Source organism: Phascolarctos cinereus, unplaced genomic scaffold, assembly GCF_003287225.1.
Source record: "Phascolarctos cinereus isolate Bilbo 61053 unplaced genomic scaffold, phaCin_HiC Scaffold_9;HRSCAF=440, whole genome shotgun sequence".
Taxonomy (NCBI): domain Eukaryota; kingdom Metazoa; phylum Chordata; class Mammalia; order Diprotodontia; family Phascolarctidae; genus Phascolarctos; species Phascolarctos cinereus.
In genome coordinates this window covers 131,718,374-131,736,419 of record NW_027556402.1, presented here as the reverse complement: position 1 = coordinate 131,736,419, position 18,046 = coordinate 131,718,374, and the positions used below count along the sequence as shown (strand labels likewise).

At 37.7% G+C, this 18,046-nt stretch overlaps 1 protein-coding gene across 1 annotated transcript in view; it reads right to left on the bottom strand.

The window, feature by feature from the left end:
- The window catches only part of TMPRSS11D (transmembrane serine protease 11D), a 53,307-nt gene extending 37,956 nt beyond the window's left edge, over positions 1 to 15,351 (bottom strand). Inside the window, exons 1-2 of the mRNA XM_078148857.1 lie at positions 15,266 to 15,351; positions 1,057 to 1,178 (exon numbers count right to left, since the gene is read on the bottom strand). Coding sequence (XP_078004983.1) covers positions 1,057 to 1,178; positions 15,266 to 15,351 — 208 coding nt within the window. The remainder of the gene's footprint in view (positions 1 to 1,056; positions 1,179 to 15,265) is intronic.
- Between the last annotated feature and the right edge of the window lie 2,695 nt (positions 15,352 to 18,046).

Sequence of the window (18,046 nt, the reverse complement as noted above, 5' to 3'; positions counted from 1 at the left end):
TTATTGGGCCTATTTCCAGTTCGATAGAACCTGCCAAAGCCAGAGCTTATGCACTATCTGTATTGCACTGAAGAAGCCAAGATCCCTTTGTAATGGTGAGGCATCAGAGGAGGACTTGAGTGGAGGTACCACTTCCAATATCAACAAATGATGAAAATACTCTTAGTTGCATTTGAAATAGTTGTAAATAGCATTATGTAGCTAGAGATAGTGTTGGACTTGAAGTTGGGAAGACGTGAGCTTGAATCCTGTCTCAGATCCTTTCTAAGTTACAGGACTCTAAGCAAGTCATTTCACTTCACTCAGCCTCAGTTTCCTAATTTGTAAAGTGGGGATTATAGCACCTACCTCACAGGGTTGTTGTGAGGATCAAATGAGATAAAATACATAGAGAACTTTTCAAAGTTTAAAGTGCTTTATAAATGCCAGCTGCTATTACTGTTATTATTGATCATGATTAGATTTATAGGTTTTGGGGCCAGAAAAGACATTATTAGTAATTTGGTCTATAGGATCATAATATAAGGACTCTCAGAGCCCGGTACTCAGAGTACAGTTTCCTCCAATAAGAGGTTTTTTTTTTCCCCTAGTTAATTAGTTAATATCCAATGAATTAGTATCCAAACTCCAGGTTGGCTATTTGAGAATCTAATGCTAATATATATATGTGTGTATATATATATGTTTTCCTGGCACTCTGAAATTCACCCTTGGACCAGTTAAACCAGGAGTTAAAAGCACTGAACTCAGGTAAAAAGAAAGAGGGAAAATTTTAATCTTAGAAAAGCAGCATAATAAAAAAGTTCCTTTCTTTCAGTAGAGGAATGCAAACCCATAATAAGGGTTAGTACATTGCAAAATCTGCAAGAAGCAAGAGAGAGAGAAAAAATGGCATCAGCGGGGAAATGCAGATATGGGCAAATGTTAGAAATAAAATTGTCTTTACATTTTACTACATCATATGTGGCTTATTAGAAAATTGCTAATTTTTTTTTTATCTGAAGGGCGATTTTGTTTTCTGGACTAAGGAGCAACACCAGCTAGTCTAGTACTCACCAAATGCTAAAAAGTGGACAAGAAGACCAATGGTCACTCCCAGGATCACCACTCCAGCCACCACAAAAATGCCAACTACAAGTGGATTCAGTGATCTGGTGGCTGATGCCACCCGTCCTGGCCTTAAATTAGAAAAAAGACAAGAGGTTACTTGTACTACTCCAAAAAGCAGACATTTCAGCCCACCTACCTTCCTACCCTTTTCCCCTGACAAAGTAGTTTTCTGGTTTGTATGACTTGATCCTGTAGGAGATGAAATGAGCCACTATTATTATTCTTTCACAGAATCTCAGAAGGGAACAGAGAAGCCTTTTTTTCCCACTTCATTCATCTAATCCAACCCATACCCAAGCACAAATCTTTGTACCATTCCCAGTAAATCATCATCCCTTACTCACTTGAACACCTCAAGTGAGGAAGAATATATTATTTCCCAGAGCAGACCACTCCACTTTTGTAAAACTCTAATTGTTGGGTATTTATCCAGCCTTGGTATCTTCAGTGCCAACCCAGAGCCATTCACATAGCAGGTCCTTCATAAATGTTTGTTGAATTTTAATCAAATTGGAAGGTTAGTACACAAATTTGAATTGTCATTCTCCATCCTGTCCACTCCCCAATACTGCTACTACAGGAGATATGCTTGTATGCACAGTGAAAGGGAGCCTTGGAAAGGTAAAAGAGAGGTTTATCAATTATGTTCTGGAGTTGTTCTTGGTAGTAGTGCTTGAAGATTATTGGGAATATTTGGATTTCCTTTGAATTTTGAAATAGCTGCTGAAGCTCCTTGACCCATAATCTTCCAGCTGGACTCACTTCACCTTCACCTGTCCACTTAGCTCTATTCCCAGTCTTTCAGATCAACTTTGTTTCTAGACAGAAATGATATTCTGAACCCTTGGGTAGTGAGTGGCTCAGCATCCAGTAACATTTACTGTTAGTCTTGCTCTGTTCTTATACTGTTTCTAGCAACTAGCTCTTGTCTAGTCTGTGAATAAGTTTTTCACTATAGATCCAGTACTGTAATATTATATCTTTCTCCTTGGTCTAAGTTTTTTTCTTAATAGAGTACTTTTTTTTTTTTTAACAGAATAGGTTTGGGGAATTCCCAGTGAGGAAAAAAGTCTCTCTCAAGGCAGATTGATACCTCCTCAGCAAGTCATTGTCTCATGTGACATTTAAAAATATTTGAGAGACATAGTTTCTGGGTAATTTAATCATTTTATTAATAATACCAGCTGGTTATTAATAAAAGGATGGTCATTTGGCCATCTCTCTTAGACCAAAGACATCTTACACTAGAATATATATGTTGTCCACAGCTGTATACCCTGATTCTATTTGCCTATTTTGGATCTCTATATATCTCCTGCAATCCCACTTCTCTGATCCTCCATCCATTTTTATAGGATCTAGGACTTTTCAGGATAGACTGCTGTGGTTGGGCAGTGTCACCTTTCACGTGTTCAACCATCATGAAATTGAATGGATATTTTATTGACTAAGATGCTACACCTAGTACCATATTAGTCATTTTGCTTAGTATATACTTTTTTAATGTACAAACATATATGTATTGTTTTCCACTTTGGATCTTTTCTGTCTTTGAAGGGTTAGAATCAGAATAAGTTTTAGTGAAAACTTTTGCATCTCTAGTATCATTCTGATTATAAATGAATCAGCCAGCTGTAAGTTACCCAATTCTCCTATCAGGAAGATAGCAGTTGGTTTTTAGGATGAAGTAAATTATCCTTTACTGTATTAGTTAATTTCAATTTTGCTTGGAAGGTTCAGATTTCTAGAGATTATGAGCTTTTTCATTTAATTTTCCTTACATCTCATTTTTTCTGACTAATATTTGTAAAAACAGGACCCATTTTCTCCCTATCTAGGAAGGAGGTATCTGTAATAATGATATTTTAATTTGTTGCAGCCAAGTTTATGCTAACAAATTAAAGGTAAATAAAATCTGTAGCAAAACTATTTTTTAAAACATTTGCTTCTACTTCCTTATCTACAAACCTTTTAACAGAGTTTGAAAGTAGCTAGATTCACATGTATAAATTTTGTTTCCTCTTCATTATCTGTTCACTTTCTGATAGAAGTGTCCAAAGCAGCAGTCTCTATGTAGCTGAGTCTCAAGGATCTATATATTAATCCCTGCTATGTCTTCTGACCTCCAGGATCATACCACAACTGCCTATTGGACATTTCCCACCAGATGCCCTGTAGGCATCTCGACCCCAGCCTATCCAAAAGTGGATTCATTACTTTCCTCCCAAATCCACCCCTCTTAAAAATTTCTTTTTTTTTTTTTTAGATAGTATCACCATCTCTTCAGTCACCAAGGACCTCAACCTTGAAATCATCCTAAAAACTCACCCTTCCTCACTCTTTACATCTAACTCAATGGCACATGTTACTGATTCTGTTTACACAAAATCTCTTGCATCCTTCTTTACTGTACTCACACAGCTCTCATGCAAGTTTTAATCTTTATCACTTCTCCCTTGAACTATAAAAATAACTTCCTACTTGGTGTCTCTCTCCTGTTTCTCCTTTCACACATGCATCTTCCATGCATCTGCTAAAGTTATTTTTCTATAGCACAGGTCTGATCATGTTGCTTTCCTGATCAATAAGTACTTGTGATTTCCTGTGACCTCTAAGGTCAAATGTAAACTTCTCTGTTTGGTACTTCTAGACATTATACATTAATTTTCTCCATATATCTTTGGTCTGGCGGCCAAACTGGTTTTCTTACTGTTTCTCTTAAATGATATCTAGTCTTCTTGTCTTTTATAGGCTGTCCCTAATGTGTGAAATGTGGTCTCTCCTCATCTCCACCTCTTAGAAGCCCTTGTTTCCTTCAAAACTCAGCTTAAAAACTATCTCCTATGTGAAATCTTTCCTAACTTCCCCAAGTTGTTGATTTTTCTGATTTTCCTGATACCACAAATTTGCTCCAATTTTTTTTCCTGGGCTTATAATTTCATTAATATAGTGAAATTCCAATGAGTAAATGCCCTCCACCAAGAAGATCAATACTTGTTGTATACTTTATAGTCTTAGAGAGTTACATTTCCCTAATTACCTTTTATTTATGTTGTATTTATGTCACATATTTTAATATACTTACAAAAGCATATTGATATATAATATTTTCTCTGATAGAACACAGATTCCTTAAGGGCAGGGACTCTAATTTTTGTCTTTGTATCCCTAGCATAGTGCTTAGCACATAGTATGCACTTAATGAATGCTTGTTGATTGAATGAGGCTAGAATAATAAGTTATATGAAAAAATGCTCTAAATCACTATTGATTAGAAAAATGCAAATTAAAACAATTCTGAGTGCCATCTCACAGCTAACAGATTGACTAACATGACAGAAAAGGAAAATGACAAATGTTGGAAAGCAGGTGGGAGAATTGGGGCACTAATACACTGTTAGTGGAGTTGTGACCTGGTCCAGCCATTCTGGAGAGTAATTTGGAACTATGCCCAAAGGACTATAAAACTGTTCATACCCTTGGACTCAGCAATACCACTACTAGGTCTGTATCCAAAAGGGATAAAAAAGAAAAGAAAAGATAAGGACTTATGTGTAAAAAAAATTACAGTAGCTCTTTTTTGTGGTGGCAAAGAATTGGAAACTGAGGAGATGCCCATCAATTGGGGAATGGCTGAACAAGTTATGGTATATGAATGTAATGGAATACTATTGTGCTATAAGAAATGCTGAGCAGGGTGGTTTCAGCAAAACCTGGGAAGACTTATGTGAATTGATGCAAAGTGAAATGAGAAGAGATAGGAGAAGAGGAGTAACAACATCATATGATGATCAGCTGTGAATGATTTAGCTATTCTCAGCAATCCAATGATCCAAGGCAATGCCAAAGGATTTATGAAGAAAAATGCTATCCACCTCCAGGGAAAGAACTAATGGAATCTGAATGCAGATCAAAACAAATTTTATTTTTACTGTCTTTATTTTTCTGGGGTATTTTTTTTGGGGGGGTCTGTTTTCTTTTACAACATGACTAATATGGAAATATGTTTTGTATGATCCATATAAAATTGTTTGGTCTCTCAATGAGGGAGAAAGTGACCAAGTAAGGGAGTGGATTTGGAACTCAAAATGTAAAAAAAAAATTAGTGTTAAAAATTGTTTTTACATGTAATTGGAAAAAATAAAATATTTTTAAAAAGAACACATTTTAATGGTTCTTTAAGATTTATTCAGGGATTTACAAATAGATAGATAATGAAAGATTTGGTTTTTTGTTCAAACCTGTTATTTCCATGGCAGAGGGATCTCCTGCTAAAGAAACTCTCCACCAATGCAAATCAGCAACTATCTTGCAATTTATAGCCTTTGAGAGTTACCTAGGGTTAAGTGATTTGCTCATGATCACAAAGCTAGTATGTGCGAGAGGCAAAACTTAGGATGCAAATCCATATGTTCTGATTTTAAGTCTAGGACTCTTTGCTCTACAGTAGACCAAAACTCTAGATGCTATACAAAGTAGGTAATCATCCTTTGAATAATTGGCAGTGAACTGCAGTTTCAAAGCTATACTTCAGCAGTTACAAGTAAAGACATTCAGTGTTAAGATTAAGAGTAATGAAAACTGGATTAAGTTGGAGACTTAAAAAAATTTTTGAGTCAGCATATTTTGTACTTTGGATGATCCTCTATGAGAATTTCTTTAGAAACAACTTTGCTTCCAATTTCTTTTTAACTCAAAGCTCCATGAAGCTTATGACTCAGTAAACAGAGGGCAGGGTAGCTAAATTACCTTAATCTCACAATTACACAAGCATGTATGACTCTGATCTAAAACATTAGTATTCTCTTGATAACAATGTAATTCACACATGAATTGCCAGCTCTGTTGATGATAAAATATAAATCAAGACAAAATAAATGGAAAGGTATGCAGTATTTACCTGTTAGCTATTAAGAGATAATATGCCTACAAACTGACCATCAGTTCTTAAATTTGGTTGAATGAATTTGATCTTTTCAAGAAAATACCTAATCTTTACAGCACTGTAGGCAGCCAGTTATGTCAGTCAAAATGAGTTGCCAGCCCTCTTGCACTTTAGCCCTTTCATTCTTTTACAGATGTGATATACGTTCAAACTTTTTCAGTATTTTTTTTTCTAACTTAATAAGTACCATACCTCTAGAAGAATGACTCCCTTGGAACCACACATTATCAATTGGGGAAACTTCATGGATGAAAAAATATATCCTTACACAAATTCAGCATTCATAAATTAAATAATCCTTATTTTGGTGCTTTGTACAGAATAAAATAGTATTGATTTTATTTTTGTGTAGCTCGCCTAATAAGAATTTTTTTTTGGTTTTGTGTTGAAGAAGTGCTTACTTAGGATTCACCTTCTCCTTCTACTTCCATCACCAGCTAATCTGTCTGCCCTGAACGATGAGGGAAGGAGAAGGGAAATACTAGTAACTTTATTCAACCTGAAAGGAACTTAAATGGAGGTGACAATTGTGGAAGAAATTGGGAGTGGGGTATATGGGGATCTTCAATGTCTGGGGCAGACTCACATGGACAGGAGGTACACTGACTGTATGCTGGGGAAGAAAAGACTACACTGGGATAGTCATATTAACCTAACCTGGTGCTGAGATCCACTTGGAAGATGAGAGAGGCAGGGTGTTCCTGATTGCTGGACATGAATCAGAACTATATAAAACAAGAAGTAAATTTATACTGGAGTCTTTGTTATTACATTAGAATGAGAAGCAAGGGGTGGGGGCTGGGCAGCAAGACAAGGGAATTGGGAACATTGGTATAATCCCTGCTACTCTGAGACAACCTATTGGAAAGCGGAGGAAGAAGTATCATCTTCTAGGAGTTAGGCAGAAGTACAAAAGAAGTGACAGATGATACTACCTTCTAAAAACTGAAGGGCTGATGTCATCTACTGGAAAACTGTGAGCAAAGCAATACTCTGCAAAATGGTAGAGGAACTGGGAAGGAAAGCTACAATGCAGAGAGATTGGCTATACATCAAGAGTTTTACCTAGTCTGCAAGTATAATTTACTAAGTTCATATAGGCCTTAGGGGAGGGTTGTTGATGGTGGGGTATCACTATTTTCCAAGAACTCTTTTACGAGCTCTGGTTTTTTGGGTTTGTTTTGTGTTTTTTGGTTTTGGATTTTTAGTTTGGATTTTTTTTTTTTTGGATCCAGAAATAAACCTGCTCAAACGTTGAGCCTTATAAGCCAGGATCTTGCAAAGGGAGTTGGTGACAATACACTAGGTAGTGTCAGACAGGAAATTCCTGGGTAGTTTGGGTGGGGTGGTAAGCCAGAGAAGTGATTAAGTCCTTAATGTGTATGCTTACCCTTAATATTTTGTGAAAATCTCTGACTTGATGGTTGTGTATATGTATGGATATGTATGGATATGCATATGCATATATACACATAAGTGTATATACATGCATATTTATCTGCGTATACCTGGACAATTATGCATATATCCTATATGGGCCTTATGGGAACCATATATACATACATGCAAGGTATAGTATGATTATGATCTAATGAGGCTGTAGGTGTTAAAAAGCTTATGGGTCATATGATCATAGATTTAGAGGTGGAAGAAACCTTAGAAGTCATTGAATCTATCCTCCTCATTTTATAGATAAAGAAATATAGGCTGAAAGAGTTTAAATGACTCGCCCAGGGTCATACAGCTAGTCATTACCTAAGGCAGGATTTGAACTCAGATCTTCCTAATTCCAATCCCAGACCCCTATTCACTATACTATCTGAATGCCTCAAAAGCCATGGAATTACTTTCATAATTTTGTTTTCACATCCTATATGCCCACACATATATGTGACTCTACAAAAGGCTTTGAAAGATATTAAGTGATGTTTAAACCCAAGATATACTTTAAAAATATGTTTATATTAATAATTCTACATCCTGTGTTCGGGGGCCTGTATTAGCTTTGGGTTATATCAATTCATCATGAGGTAGACCAGGCAAAAGAGTATGAATTAGTATGACTATCACCACTAGGAGACAAATAGCTCAGTACTATTTAGAGAGGCAGTTGAGTGCATTAGAAATGGAGTAGGGAGACATAGGCTAAAATCTCAATTCTGATACTAGCCCTGTGACTACAGATAAGTGACTTAACCAGTCTGAGCCTGAGGAGGGGAAAAGGCAGCAAGAACCCATGGAGGCAAAGTACTCAAGGAAGTAGGAAGACTTATACATTTACCTTGCAGTTATTGTTTTGGAGGAAAGTGCTTTGCAAACACTGAGGTACCAGAGAAAGGTGGATGATTAAGGTCATGCTGCTGATGCTGATGGCAGGCCAGTAGCATATCCATATTATTTGTTATTATGATACATGAAAAACATGTTTGGCCCATTGGTGCTGACCAGCCTTGAAGGCTTTCTCTTTGGCATTGCCTGGTCTCAATTGAAGTTCTTTCTCCATGTCCATTAATATTCAAGCTTCAAGATGCTCCCCAGTAATTACTATCCAATTTCAGAATGATAGCTTTCATTCCCTGGGTTAGGAAATTACTTTGTTCCCTTAGGCTTCATCAAACAGCCTTTGTTAGCAGAGATCTAAGCAAAGGTCTTCAGATTGTGTCTGACTGAAAATGTATTAAAACATTATTTGAAGGGAGTATAAAGTGTCATATATTTAGTCTTATTTCTTATTTTTCCCAATCCATACCCAAAAGGAATCTCCTCTAAAACATATATGACAAGTGGCCATATTCAGACTGCCTGGATATCTCCAGTGAGGCTCCAAAGGTAGCCCGTTCCATGTTTGGATGGTTCTGATTGTTAGGAAGGGCAACTATGTGACACAGTGGATAGAGCACTGACCCTGGAGTCAGGAAGACCTGAGTTCAAATGTATGACCCTGCGCAACTCACTTAACTCTGTTTGCCTCAGTTTCCTCATTTGAAAAATGAGCTAGAGAAGGAAATGGCAAACCATTCCAGTAACTTTGCAAAGAAAACCCCAAATGGGGTCATGAAGAATTGGACACCACTTTTCTCCTAACATCAGTCCAAAATGTCTCTTTGCAATTTGTTTCTTTGCTCTTGATTCTGCCCATTGGGGCAAAACAAGTCTAATTCCTCATCCCCACTATAGTCCTCCAAGACAACTATTATCTTCATCCTCCCTCCTCAAGCTACTTTCCTCCAGGTTAAAGAGCCTCAGTTTCTTCAACCAATCCTCATGTGCAACAGATTCAAGGCCCTTCGCTATCCTAGATAACCCCTAAATTACTAATGTTATTAAATTATGGTGCCTAGAACCGCTTGCTGTAGTCCAAGAATGTTCTGGCCAGGGTAGGGTGAAGAAGAACTTCACTTTCATGTTCATGGAAACTATGCCTCCATTAGTGCAGCCCAAGATCACATGTCCTTTTTTGGTTTCTACATGACATTGGTGACCCAATTTGAGCTTTCAATCCACTTAAAACTTCCCTTTTTTTTTCAGAATAACAGCTGTGCTAAGGACTTATAGGTTTCCAGTACTGTATTATTAACTTTATATTGATTGTGATTTATAATTTCATGTTCACTTTTTTTTTTTTGCTTTTAGGCAATTGGGGTTAAGTGACTTGCCCAGGGTCACACAGCTAGTAAGTGTCAAGTATTTGATCTGAGGCCAGATTTGAATGCAGGTCCTCCTGACTTCAGGGCCGGTGCTCTATCCACTGCACCACCTACCTGCCCCTCATGTTCACTTATTTTATATTACTTATTAGTACCCATTTAAAATATTATATTCCGTACTAGTCTTGAAAGAAACAAAACTATTAAACTATTTCCCATACTTCAGATTTTTCAACTGTTAGATTGTCATTTCTTCTACCTTTCTCCTGAATAATCCTAAATTAATTAAGTTTAACTGTCCCTGTGGTTTTTCTTTTATTGGTATGCTTTTGGAGTCAAAGGCATTCTAGACTAACCTCATTTTTGGAGGGAGGTTTGCATTCATTCAACCAATATTTACTGAGTACTTTCTATTTTTCATGGCACCTTACTATTTTCTATGCAATATATAAAAATAATGCCACAGTCTCTGCCCTAAAGGAGAAAACAGAAGAGAAGAGATCTGTATGGAAATCCACAAAGAAAGCACTAAGTGGTGTGTATATAGAACAAGCACAATGAGGTACGAGTTCAGATGAGGAAGGATGCTTTTTGGCTGGGATGAGTGAGGAAATGGCATTTGTACAAACCTTGGAGAATGGCTAGACAGAGGGGATGGGCATTTCAGGTGGAGGAAACAACATAAGCGAAAATGAGGCTGCTCAGAAGCCAAAAGAAAAAAAAAAGGCAAAGCACGTTCATGGAATGCTTCAAGTTAGTTATAGTGTAGGGGTCATCTGATGGAAAGACATTTTGGGACCCGCCTGTGTGGCTCCTTGAATCAGTTGTCACATGATCACACAGAATCACATAATCATAGAATAATGTTGGATGGGACAACAGGGATGAACTAGCGTAGCCTACATTTAGCATACCCAAATGGCCACCCAAGCTTTTGCCTGGAGACCTTGAGTGAAAGGGAACACCCTAACTCCTGGACTCGTCTATTCTACTTTTGGATTGCTTGTTACCAAATCATTCCTTGCATCAAGCATAAATTTGCCTTTTTACTGTGACTCTGGTGTTCCTACTTTCTAGGGCTAAGCAAAACAAGTTTAAGCACTTATCTCTGTGAAAGGTCTCCAAATGCTTAAAGCTGACAGCCTATCTCCACTCTCTTACTCCCTCCCGCCACCCTGACATGGATAGGTTGTGCCATTGTGCTCTTGCAGAGATGGATACATTGGCTTGTTGCTGCTATTTTGTCCTAGGGCTATTTCAAGCCAGTCCTTCCCTGAAGAATCCTCCCTCATAGTAAGGTCATGAGAGGTGGTACAGAGTCAGCTCTGGTGAGTGTACTCAAGGCTGTGATGCTTGGGCTTCTCATGCATTTAAGCCTTCTCTGTATGTTTTTGGTATTCATGTGAGAAAAAAAGATTTACCATCTTCCCATGCATTTTAGGGTTAGAGGGAATTAGAGAAATAATTTAACTTGGCTTTCTCATTTCATACAATCACAGAGTCTTAGAGGTCAGCTAGTCTAATCTTCCTTGAGCATAGATCCTATGTTCTACATCCCTGAAAGTTGAGCATCATGTCTCCAGTGATCAGGAACTCACTATCTCCTAAGACAGCTAATCTCACTTGTGGATAGCTAGCTCTAATTGTTAGAATTTTTTTTCTTTATGTTGACACAGTTTCTGCCTCTGATGTTTCAATTATAGCTTGCTTTTAGGACAGTACTTGGATCTTTCCTAGCATGGTAGAATCTACTACAACTTGGGCTCTTCTGTCATGGCCTTCAAGAACCATCATCTCCTCTGTAAGGCTACAGAATAGGAGTTTGTGAAGCAGCTAGTTAACCCTAAATTATATATAAGGAACTTCTGCCTGGGTTAGGCAGAAAACCTCCATGTTTTCTTCAGTATAGACTATATTCCCACCAATATTTGGGGATCAGAGATTTCAGTTTATTGGAGAATGTCCCAAACTATAAATCCGAGGAGGTTAATCTGTCAGTCAATAAGCATTTATTGTTGGCCAAGCACTGTCCTAAGCACTGGGGAACAAAAAGAGACAAAAGACCGTTCCTGCCTTCAAAGAGCTCACAATCTAATGTGAGAAAACAACAAGCAAATACATATATGCAAATAAGCAATATGCAGGATAAATAGGAAATAATTAACAGAGGGAAAGGCACTCGAATTAAGAAGATTGAGGAAGGCTTCTGGTGGAAGGTGAAATTGTAGCTGGAAACCCCTACACTAAAGACGAAAAGGTGAGTACTGTCTAGAGCCCATGCTAGTCTCGTAATTCCTCCAATCCAGTCTTGCTCTCCTACTTTGTTGGAAAGCACAAGGACTACTTGGGAGACAGTAAATCTTCCTGAAAAAATAACTGTTTCTCTTCCCTTGTGCAAAGATAAGACAGTAGTGGAAAGGAATTGAGTTAAGAAACTGCAACTTGGGAGGAGCCATTTGAGGAAAATGTAATGATGTTTCCGATTTATTTTAATTTTCCTAGTATTCATTCTGTTTTTGTATCTTAAATGTCTTTTTTTTTTGCTAATATATCAATATCCTGTGATTAGTAACAGCTGGCTATAAGAAAGAGCTTCAGAGAGAGGAGGTAATAGGGTGTCTGAGAATTAGTCTGGCTTTATATGAACACCAAATCAAGTACAAATACCCAGGGATAAAAGACTGGACCTATTAAACCTAGAATTAAAGTATTTAGGACAGCTGGGCACAGCAAAGATCTGCCAGGACTGTTGGCTTTACCCCTTTGGACAGGTTACTTAGCCTTTCAGTATCCCAGAGAACTTTCTGGAACTATAAATTACAGATGAATTGCCCATGTATATAGATAGAAGATGTTTGTCCTGTAATTTCTTATACCAGACACAGGCCCTACTCCCCTACATAGTACAAGTACCAGCATGTGGTGGTAGTGGTCCTCCTACCTAAGAAAGGTTGGGAACCATTTGATTAATGAGGCTGTCACCTGACTATTTTTGGCAGCTGCTCTTTCTCCTCCAAATAATGTAGCCTAACCCTTCCCAATTCACCCCCAGTTATAAGGAACTCAACAGGAGTAGAGGTGTATTTTTATTGAGGAGAGTAAAAAAGAGGTGGAGGGACAGAGAAGGTTGTGTGGAAATGTGAATCCCAAAGCTTTATAGTGTGCACCACTAGTATATGAGATCTTATGGTTCTAGATTTTTTGTATCGATCCAAAGATTCCTATCTGCTTATTTTTTATGGGCAAAAGAAACACCTATTTGTTGATTGGGGTTTCAGTGCACAGCTTTTAAAAGTGAAAAATTCAGAAACTCAGGCTTTGAATGAGTAAGTAGAAACTCAGAGTGGATTTTTCTTTAAGGTTATGACTCATTTTTACTCTCCTATACACTTTGGTTTCCTCTTGTTTGTGACATTGGATGGCAGGATGTCTCATTGTTTTGAGTTCATAGTTGACTTTATTCATAAATACTGTGCATGTATATAGAGAAGAGGAACATGGAAAGACAACAATATTATGCTCAGCCTTGTCAAGACTTGTCTATGTCTGACATATAAAATAGCTTTTGCTTAGTTACTTTGAAACTTTCCTCAAACTAGATTCTGAACCACAGCAAGTAGGAGAATATCCTGTTCCCTTTCCCTAACTCAAGCTGCTCAAGTAAGAGTACAGAGCCCATGGATGTCCCTGGGTATTGTGTAAATAGTAGTAACTGGGGCCTTTTGGAATGTCTTAAATCATTTGGACCCTACAGAAAGAAATAGAAAGGGTGAAAGGACGGGGAAATGTTTAGGTCTAATCTGAGATGGGAAGATAAGCACCATTTTTGGGAAATGTCAGTGGCTTATCCTCTTCTCTAAATATAATCAAAATGTGTATCTATTTTTTTCATGTGCTGCAAATGAAGCATTCAGTCACTGAGTTAATCCAAATAAAAGTAGCAATGTAAAATGATTTTGCTCAGCAAGATTCTTTTGCAATGAAGCTGATTAAATGTACCTACAAATGTACTAGCAGAGCATTTGCTAAACATAACATCCCTATTAGACAATTGACTTGATCCAAAAGAAAAACAAATAATGGCTTGTACCCTTGGATTTACATACTCAAACATTCCCTATATGATATCAAATTGATGTTTTATATTTTCCAATACTTTCCATACAGTTCTTTATGCATTTTGAGGAGGTTTCATGAAAAAGTGACAAATTCTTATTCTGAATTCAAGCTGTTTTTTTTAAAGCAAAAAATGTTGTATGTACTTGGATATTTCCTTATGAATTAAATTCAATTTAACAAAAAATGATTAAGCATCTCCTGTGTACAAGGATTTGTACATAGTGTACATTTGTACATTGCTAGATATAGACTTTAGAATGAAGTACCTATATTTTAATCTCTTCATGGATTTTTCTAATGATATGAGAAATGATTTCATTATAAATGCCCTGCTTTGAGTTAAAGAGGAGTGCTTTTTTTGTGTGTAGATATCACGAGTAAAGTTCAACAATGTTATTTTGTAAAAATCTAATGATAGTAGGATGCTAGCTGCTAAAATCCAAATCTGACATTTTAAACACACAACATTTTTTTTCCAAACTCATTGATTTGGATACTCAAGAATTTGGATTTTTGGAGAAAATAGGTATGTGTGTGAAACAGGCATTTGAAAAACACCTCTTTATTTAGAATTTTATCTCCAAAATGACAAAATATGTGGCCAGATTCATCCATTTAATGTTGGTAAAATTTAAAAGAAAACCCTCATGCAGTTACCCAGGTCTATACAATATCAAACAACCAATGTGGATGATTTGTGCATAAAATTAACAAAATTATATATATTTTTTGCATCTTGCAGACAAGCCTAAAATTCTTAAGCATATTCCTATTTTGTACACAGTATTTTTGAAAGCAAAGCACCCCAAGTTTGGAAGGTAGAACTCAACTTACCTATACATTCTTTTTTTCTGAATGAAAAGAAGATTCTTTCTTCAGTCTACCCAGTGCTCTGAGATTTCTCTTCAAACGAATGTCATCTCTTGTATTAATTGTGATCTATGTGCTGGCTGGGGATAAAGGAGGAAATCTTAGTCAATTAAAACATAACTTGTTTAACAAGTCTAAAGGTATCAACTTTAACCAATGGCAAAGCTTAGTGAATGGACTGAGTAGACATGAGGGCTTTCGTAAACAAGTAAGAATTTCCTTGTTCTGGACAATTATGAATAAATGAAACAACTGGTGTCGACACAGAGGAAAAACTCCAGTTCCTCTGTATATTACAAGAACAACTGCTTCTGATTCAGGAGCTCATGGGTCATTATCCCATTGTCATGGCACCCTATTCAATGCAAAACAAATTTTAACAAAACAAAGAATATCAGAGGATGCTATTCATGAATGTGTGGATAATGATCCTGCCTAATTCTTTCTCTTCAGTGGTAGGAATTAAAAGTGATGCATTTCTCCATAAAGTAAATGTTTATTGAACACCTCTGCATCCTATTCTGGACATTGGAAGGTGGGACCACAGCAATTTAAGACATAATCCCTGCCTTACAGGATTTTATCATCTTTATGGGGAATTATTGGCATCTGCTTTTCTTCCACTGGAACTTCTGCAACTCGGTTTTTTGGCTTCTCCATTCATGTTCTCACCACCCTTGAGTTTTACTCATCTACTTTCCTGTGGACAGATGAAAAAAAAAGGTTTTCTAGAATCACAGAACTCTTCTTTAATTCTTTAAAAGAATTAAAAAAAACCCAACCTAACAAGCATTGGGAAGGTATCATACAGGGGTTAATAGAAACTTAAGGAAGAGGCTGTAAAGTCACAAACATCTGGTCTTCCATATAATTTGTTACTTAAAAAAATAATGCAAGGGAATATTTACTTCAAAGATATAGCTAGGACAAAAGTATAAATACATTTCCTCAATACCTAAAGGGAATAATCTCCCCTATGCTACCTTGGTCTCTGAGGAGACAGCTCACCCTTAATGCTCTTTGTACACAGCATTTGCCCCCTGCCAAATTCCTGTCCAAATGAGGCATAGCCCATAAGTCTGCATCTCTGACACTGAGGGCTGGATGGAATCAAAGAAATTGTTCCAGACTTTGCTCCTTGCCATCTAACTTCTGGCAAATTCTGGCATGAATTCCAGCTCCCTGACTTACCACATTCTGGCCTTTCAAGGCTCACAAGGTCATACCTACCTTCAGTCTCCTTCACCTAAAAGAGGAAAGACTAGAAACACCAGCCATAGAAACAACAGGAAGGCCACACTCTTGGACTTAGTGGGGAGATAGAGAGTGAAGCCTCTCTCCCTATCAAGGACTTAGTCCTTGCATTCGTATATGAACACTGCAGGAAAGAGCCAGACCAATGGTGTACACATCTTTCTTAGTTTTACTTTCCTGCTTAACTGAACTCCTTCATCCAGGTCTTGGCCATGGATCTGCCATCCCAGTGTACTTGGAATAGATACAGGATCACATGTTATATTTTTATAGGTAAGGTAATAATAACAATAAATAATAATAATAATAACTAACATTTATATAGCACTTACGGTGTGCCAGGCATTGTGCTAAGCACTTTAAAATTACTATCTCATTTGATCATTACAATATTACAGTAATAGCAGGTGCTATTATTCTCCTCGTTTTATAGATGAGGAAACTCAGGGAAAGCAAGTTTAAGTGACTTATTCAGGGTCACACAGCCAAGTACATATCTAAGGTCAAATTTGAACTTGGGTTTTCCTGACCCTAGTCCTGGTACTTTGGGGGCCATCTCCAGTCAACCTGATCTATATCTTGCAATTGGACCCAAATGGCTCCAGAGGAGAAATGAGGCTGGTGACTTTGCACAGCTCTGCCTCACTTAAATCCAATGTACTTGCAAGTCATAATGTCACCTTCCTAATGTCATGGTCCTCTTCAAGAATGAAGGACAAACAATAACCTGTGAATAGTTTGAGCTCCCCCACTGGGAACCCAACTTCCTTCCTTCCTTCCTTCCTTCCTTCCTTCCTTCCTTCCTTCCTTCCTTCCTTCCTTCCTTCCTTCCTTCCTTCCTTCCTTCCTTCCTTCCTTCCTTCCTTCTCTCCCCTTCCCCTCCCCTTCTCTCCTCCCCTTCCCTTCCCTTCCATTCTCTTCTGTTCCCATCCCTTCCCTTCCCTTCCCTATGGGTGCTTTGCCCAAAGGAATGTAAATTTTGATGGCTGAAACCTAGCAAGATATCTTGGAGTTTATGGGCTAGATTTCTTTCTTAAAGACCATACCTTAGAGATCCGATTCCAGAAGCCAAGATGATGAAGTAAGAAGTAAGGCCCTCTCACCCTTCCTAATTGACCTCTGAAAGCCCAGAAAATATCGACCCAGAAAAACCCTGAGCTAGCAAAAATACAGGGCACAGCAGTCTTATAGTCCACGAAGCTTGGGGTATTAAGGGGAAAGGCCCCTTTCACTCTGGGAGAAGGGAAGTAGTACAATATTGGAGATGTCCCAGCAAGCCAGCAGCAAACCCCACCTCAGCATACCAAGGGCAGATCCTGAGACCCAGGTTGGTGGAGTAGGCAAGTGCCAACACCAGGACCCCAAAAGCCTCAACACAGGAAAGGGACCTGGTAGACACCACCTTGCAAAATAACCACGGGTGATGGTATTCCCCAGCAGTGAAATCACCTGGTGCCTCAACACAACTCTGGGAAGCACAATTCCAGAAGGCAAAACTCCAGGCTGATAGAAATCCACCAGCACTGAAACATCCTTGTGCAAGACCCAGGTGACCAGGAGCCAAACATTCAAGTGCAAGTCCCAGGTGAGCAAGAAAAGAAGCTTAGGTAAATGCCCCCTTCACTCCAGCAGGAGAACTCAACACTTTTTTTAAAGTCAGAAGACAGGCAAACACCATGAACAAAAAAGCAGAAATGGACAATAACCATAGATTCTTATTTTGGGGAAAGGGAAGATAAAGGCACAAATTCAGAAGAGGACAACATTGTTAATATAACCACATAAGAAACGTGAAAAGGGAATATGAACTGGTCTCAAGCCCAAAAAGCCTTCTTGGAAGAGCTCAAGAAGGATTTTAAAAGTCAAATAAGAGAGGTAGAAGAAAAATTGGGAAAAGAAATAAGAGGTATACAAGAGAAAGTCAATAGCTGGGAAAAGGAAGGACAAAAATTAACTGCAGAAAACAAGTCCATAAAAAGTAGAATTGGCCAAACAGAAAAGGAGACACAAAAGCTCACTAAGGAGAATTCCTTAAAAAATAAAATGGGCCAAATAGAAAAGGAGATACAAAATCTAATAGAAGAAAACAATCCTTAAAAAT